The sequence below is a fragment of the Austrofundulus limnaeus genome, unplaced genomic scaffold, assembly GCF_001266775.1.
Source record: "Austrofundulus limnaeus strain Quisiro unplaced genomic scaffold, Austrofundulus_limnaeus-1.0 Scaffold37, whole genome shotgun sequence".
Taxonomy (NCBI): domain Eukaryota; kingdom Metazoa; phylum Chordata; class Actinopteri; order Cyprinodontiformes; family Rivulidae; genus Austrofundulus; species Austrofundulus limnaeus.
The window spans coordinates 699412-705318 of record NW_013952439.1 but is presented as its reverse complement, the minus strand read 5'-3'; the positions used below and the strand labels follow the sequence as shown (position 1 = coordinate 705318).

Sequence of the window (5907 nt, the reverse complement as noted above, 5' to 3'; positions counted from 1 at the left end):
ACAGAGCCACTATGACCACCTCTGTTTTATTTAAAGAGCTTCTTGTTGGTTATTTGATGCCAGAGAAATGCTTCAACGAGTTTTTTGTTAACTTTCATGCCCACTGTGAGGTTTTACAACTTGTGTCTACTATTAAACACTTTTAGTTCTCCAGGATCACAGTCTCATTTTAAAACAAGTTTTAATTTCTTTCTCTCACAGTGCCATGTTTGAAGTTCGTTCTCAATAGAGCTGCTGGGTTTTGGATCCTGCTGGACACATTTCTGGGTAAGAATTCAACATCAGCGTCTTTTTACGTCCACATCTTCGTGTTTGATTTCTGAAGATGTGAGAGCTTGAACTTCCTCACTGAGTTCAGTATTCTAACAAACTTTCACTCAGTGTTGATAAGAAACTGACTTCATCAGTGGGACTGAAGACACGGTGTTTCTCACGTCCTCTGTCTGCAAATGTTTCGCTGCAGTCATGTTTTATGACGAAATTTAGAATTTCTTAAAAGCTGCGATCAGAGTTGCTAAATGTAACTGATTACATGTTATTTTACAATAAACTCATAATTATGTGGTGCCTAGTGTAAAATAAAATGTCACAAAATGTTACTACTCATTAGATATTTAGCTCACTTTCTGAGTAAAATTCAAGTTAAAAATCTTTGCTAATATTTTACTGTTATTTAGCTCCCTGTTCTTACATTTTGAAAATTGTAATTAAATGTTAAGATGTTAAATGTTATGTGTAAATGTTAAATCTTAAATCTAAATGTAAAATTAAATCTTAAATGTTGAAGTTTACATTTCAGTATTTCAGAATGGAAAGCATTGCTATTGGTGCTCAGTTCTTGTTAGGATGTCATCATCCTGAGACAATAGCAAACACTAACACTGCTAACGCTGCTAACGGTTCACTACAAAACATCAAAGTTGTAGATGCGGCCGGTGTCCGAGCTGCACTTCAAACTGCCGGACTACAGGTACCATCCATGCTGTTTTCAATGAACACGTTTAGATTTTAAATGCCATCGTCAGCATCATTAGCTTTTGATTTTGTCACAGGATGCTAACGCTGCTGAAAGTGAAGCTTGGTCACTGGCTGCAACTAGAGTGATGTCTTGTTAGCAGCATTGCCGGTTTCTCTTGTCTCGGGATGATGATGTCACAATAAGAGCTGAGCACCAGCAGCAAGTGTTGCATTCAAAAATACTTCAATATTTAGCCACAACATTTAAAATTCAACTTTCACATTTGGATTTACATATTTAGATTCAGGATTTATCATTTAGACATAACATTTAAATTTAATATTTAGCAAAAAATTTGTAAAAGAGCAGTTTGATAAATAACAATAAAATATCAGTGAATTTTTTAATGCGATTTTACATTCAGAAAGTGTGATAAATATTAAAAATGTTAGTGACATTTTATTTTACACAATTAGAATAATCTTTTTCAACAAGCCTGTACAACGAAGTTAAACATTCCTTGTTAAAACAAATAATAAGTAATTATATTTAGACAGAATGATGTTTTTTTTCTTCTTGCAGGCCAAACACCTCAGCTGCTGAAGATCCTGTGGAGAGGAAGTTCTGAGGGTTTGAGCCTGACCTCGTTGCTGCTGCAGCTTTATGCTCTGTCATGTCCGGTTGTCTATGCCTTGGCCAACAACTTCCCATTTTTGTAAGAAAGTGATAACCTGAAAGTAAACATCAGATGAAGGATTTTCAAACACACTGGTTCCATTAGTGTCCAAACAGCAGCTGAAAGAAGGTTTCTGTTTTTCATCTATCTCTCTGTTTGTTCTTGAACCTCTCCATAGCTCCTGGGCTGACAGAATCTTCGTGTTGTCTCAGACAGCCACCATCATCTTCCTCATCCTGCATCATCGTGGCTGTACTTTCAAAGGTCAGCAGCTAAAGGCACCTTGAAAAAAAAGTGTTTCTGACAGGTTCAGATCAGGTTAAATCTACAAATGAAATGCCAGATACTCTGTGTTTTTAATAATATCTTTATTATTGTTATGTGTGTTGTCTGTTAGCAAAATATCTCACAAACCACTCAAAAGATTTTTATGAGACATTCAATAAATAATCAATGAGTGTTTTTATTTTAAAAAATGACCATTCTGGAGTCAACCTCATTCAAGATGGCCGCCACATTCAGCTGAATGTTGGAAACACAAAAAATGGCTGTAACTGTCAAATTTGGTGTGGTAGTAGCTGAGAGTCAAACTCATAACATACTTTGAGGACAAAAACATCTAACATTTCCCTTAGATCTGGCATAAAATCAACGTCAAGGTTTAAAAAAACTCACGGCAGGTTTAAACCTCCATCCATCCATTTTCTTCCTCCTATCCRGGGTCGGGTCGCGGGGGCAGCAGCTTCAGAAGGGAGGCCCAGACCTCCCTCTCCCCAGCCACTTCTTCCAGCTCCTCCAGGGGAACTCCAAGGCGTTCCCAGGCCAGCCGAGAGACATAGTCCCTCCAGCGTGTCCTGGGTCTTCCTCGGGGCCTCCTCCTGGTGGGACGTGCCCGGAATACCTCACCAGGGAGGCGTCCAGGAGGCATCCTTACCAGATGCCTGAGCCACCTCAACTGGCTCCTCTCGACGTGGAGGAGCAACGGCTCTACTCTGAGTCCCTCCCGGATGACCGAGCTTCTCACCCTATCTCTAAGGGAGAGCCCAGCCACCCTGCAGAGGAAACCCATTTCGGCCGCTTGTATCCGGGACCTCGTTCTTTCGGTCATGACCCAAAGCTCATGACCATAGATGAGGGTAGGAACGTAGATCGACCGGTAAATCGAGAGCTTCGCTTTCTGACTCAGCTCTCTCTTCACCACGACGGACCGGTACAGTGCCCGCTTTACAGCAGACGCTGCGCCAATCCGCCTGTCGACCTCCCGCTCCCTTCTTCCCCCATTCGTGAAGAAGATCCTCAGATACTTAAACTCCTCCACTTGAGACAGGGYGACCCCCCTGACCYGGAGAAGGCACTCTRCCCTTTTCCGGCTCAAGACCATGGYCTCGGATTTGGAGGCACTGAGCCTCATCCCGGCCGCTTCGCACTCGGCCGTGAACCGCTCCAGCGAGAGCTGCAGATCACGTTCCGATGAAGCCAACAGGACCACATCATCCGCAAAAAACAGAGGTGTGATCCTAGAGATCCTACAGRTTTAAACCTATTTAACACATTTGAAATATTTCACAAATTCCAAAAAACAAGCTGCTCTAATAAAAACAATAAAATTTAATTTTCTTTAATATAAATTTTAATGATAAACTAAAGAATTACTCTGGATTACAGGATTGTTTTGTCTTATTTGGAGATTTCCAATTTTTGTCTTTTCCATTCATCTGACCGGTTTTGTTGCACTTTGTCAGAATCCAGATGGAAATATTGCAACAATTCCTGAAATTGAAGGAGGGATTGTTTTTTTTTTGTTTGTTTTTTTTGGCCAGGCCTGCTGCTCCTCCTTGGTTTCGGGGGTATGATGCTCCTCCTGGGTTTATCTGCAGCTGTTGTCTCACTGATGGATGTCTCCTCTGTTGCAGCTTTAATTGCGAGCAAGGTTTAAACTGATTTTTCTTTCCATGAGCACATTCCTGGTTCTGTTTCAGGATCAGTGTGACCCGRCAGTGTGAATATGTGTTTTTGCTGTTTCCAGGCTGCACAAGCTGTGACAAACCACCAGAACGGACACACGGGTCAGCTGTCTGCCCTGTCCTTGTCCYTGAATTGGACAGGATCTGTGAGCGTTGCTGCTGTTTGTCTACAGGTCTGCAGGCACAAARACAAAGCTGCAAGGTTTAATTCTCATCAGTTGGTTTTGATATTGTTTGAAATTTATTTCTTTCAGAGGACTGGAATATCTCTCATCAGTCTGTCCCACATCCTGTCCTCATGTCTCAGCTTTGTCCTGCTGTCTCAGGTCCTCTGCTGCAGCTGCAGCTCTGCTGAGGCCTCAAAGAAGACAGATTAGCAGAGAAGATGTGTTGACTCATTACATACAGGAAATATTTACTTCTTCTTTATGTGCTGCTGTGTTTAAATGCTGCTCAGGTTCTCAGGATCATGTGGATTGTTTCTTTTTTTTTAAGCCTGCTGTAGGAACCAGTTTTTAATAGTTGTAACTGAAAGCCCTSTGTCGCCCTCTAGTGGTTAAAATAATCAAAACTAAACCATGAGGAAAACAGACTGAAAACTGATGAGTAAACTTTGGTAAATTCAAATAATCCTGGTTATTATTATTATTATTTGTCTGTTTCTGTAGTCAAAATATCTCCTAAATTACTGAATGTCTCTTAATGGTTTCAGAGGGTGTTTTCTGGTATTTCAACATCACACCCCTCCCAGGTGAAGTGATCACTTCCCAGCTTGTGTCCAAGAAGCTTTAAACAGCTGCCTGTCCCTCGTGAWCCACAACCACCATCTGAGGCTCTACTGACATTCAGTCAAAAGTCACAGGACAACCTTTTATTTCAGAAAGAATAAAGAAAATTTAATATCTGAATACTCCAATAAGTGAGRGGGTATCTTATATGCATAACATGGCTGCCATATTGGTAAGATAGCCCCCSATCCATTACTTGCTTGAGTATTCAGAAAAGTGTCCTGAGACTTCTGACTCACCCTGTACTTTAACACTAAAGAAGCTGCAGGCCCTGTGTTCATGCTCCTACTCCCTACTTCCATGAGCATACATGGAGTTCACCAACCAAATCTGCAGCAAATAGCCTCCTCCATCCTGTCCCTCCTAATGCACTGTACTCTGGAGACACAGCTACTCTGTTGCACCTCAGTCGTGGAGCTCAACTTCTCCAATATCAGGATGGAGTAGGGTGAAGAGGCTGCAGGTCCAGATGGTGCCAGTTTAAGGTTCTGAAAGCTTCACATTAAAAAAATCTCTTGAGGAAAGGGGCCCAGCTCTGCCTTGTTTGAGGACAGAAACCTCCAAACATCCTGGACTAAAGTCAGCAGGTGACACCTTCAGCACCAATCAGAAAGCCAGAATATGACAAAGATAAAAAAACATGTTTTTGTTGTGTAAGTAAGTTAAAATAAACACGACTTTAGTCAATAAAAAAGTTATTTTATTTCCATTACACAAAAATAATAAAAAGTCATTTCAGGTTCACATATTTCTGAAATGTTTCTGTGTAACATTCATTAATGCTGTTCAGCTTTTCTACCTGTCTGTTTTTACACAGCTTTAAAATAACACCATCTCATGTATAGAAGGCAATTATCTCTAAATGACCTTAAAATGTTCCAAAAATACACATCTATATTGTAAATATTTATTAAATTTATGAACAGGTTTTCTTCCTAGTGGGGGGAAATAAAATCGATTTACAGAGACGCGCGTCTTTTTGTCTGAACATGTTGGCACAATTTCCTGAGATTTTACTGAAGCAGCTGCAAAAAGCTTTGGTCAAAATAGAACGAGGAGGAACTACAACACATGAAGGTACTTCCCATCGTTTCATCCATCAGTAACAGGCAGGAACGTTTTATGGCACTCACTTTGGCATTACAGGTTTTTCTTTTTAAATGAGATCCTTTCTGGTCACAAGTATATTTACTTCAAATACAGACTTTAATGCTCTAATGTTATGTAAAATATTAAATACACAACAGAGCACCTGGTTAGTTTTACTAAAATTCAAAACTTTACAGTACAAATGAGTGTGATCACAATGAAGAGGCAAGGTTGCTCTTTTTTTGAAAACCAGTTACCTCTGCTGAAAGTGCATCGTMTCTATGAGAGGATTAAAAACTTCACTTTATTAAAAATAATTCAGCAAACTGATGCAGCAGGTTTCACACATTCACTGACAAACACACGGTGCTGTAAATAAATAAGATCACACACAGAAAGATGTCTGAAGCACCAGAGGTCGCATTTATGTTT

The 5907-nt window shown here is 40.3% G+C and overlaps 1 protein-coding gene across 1 annotated transcript; it reads left to right on the top strand.

Moving 5' to 3' along the window:
• On the top strand, nt 1-4228 carry LOC106516365 (mannose-P-dolichol utilization defect 1 protein). The gene is made up of 7 exons (XM_014006680.1): nt 1-105; nt 202-267; nt 1541-1673; nt 1813-1898; nt 3455-3564; nt 3661-3771; nt 3853-4228. Exons 1-7 carry the CDS (start codon nt 12-14, stop codon nt 3973-3975), a joined length of 723 nt encoding a protein of 240 aa, XP_013862134.1. The 5' UTR covers nt 1-11; the 3' UTR covers nt 3976-4228.
• The last annotated feature ends 1679 nt before the right edge of the window (nt 4229-5907 follow it).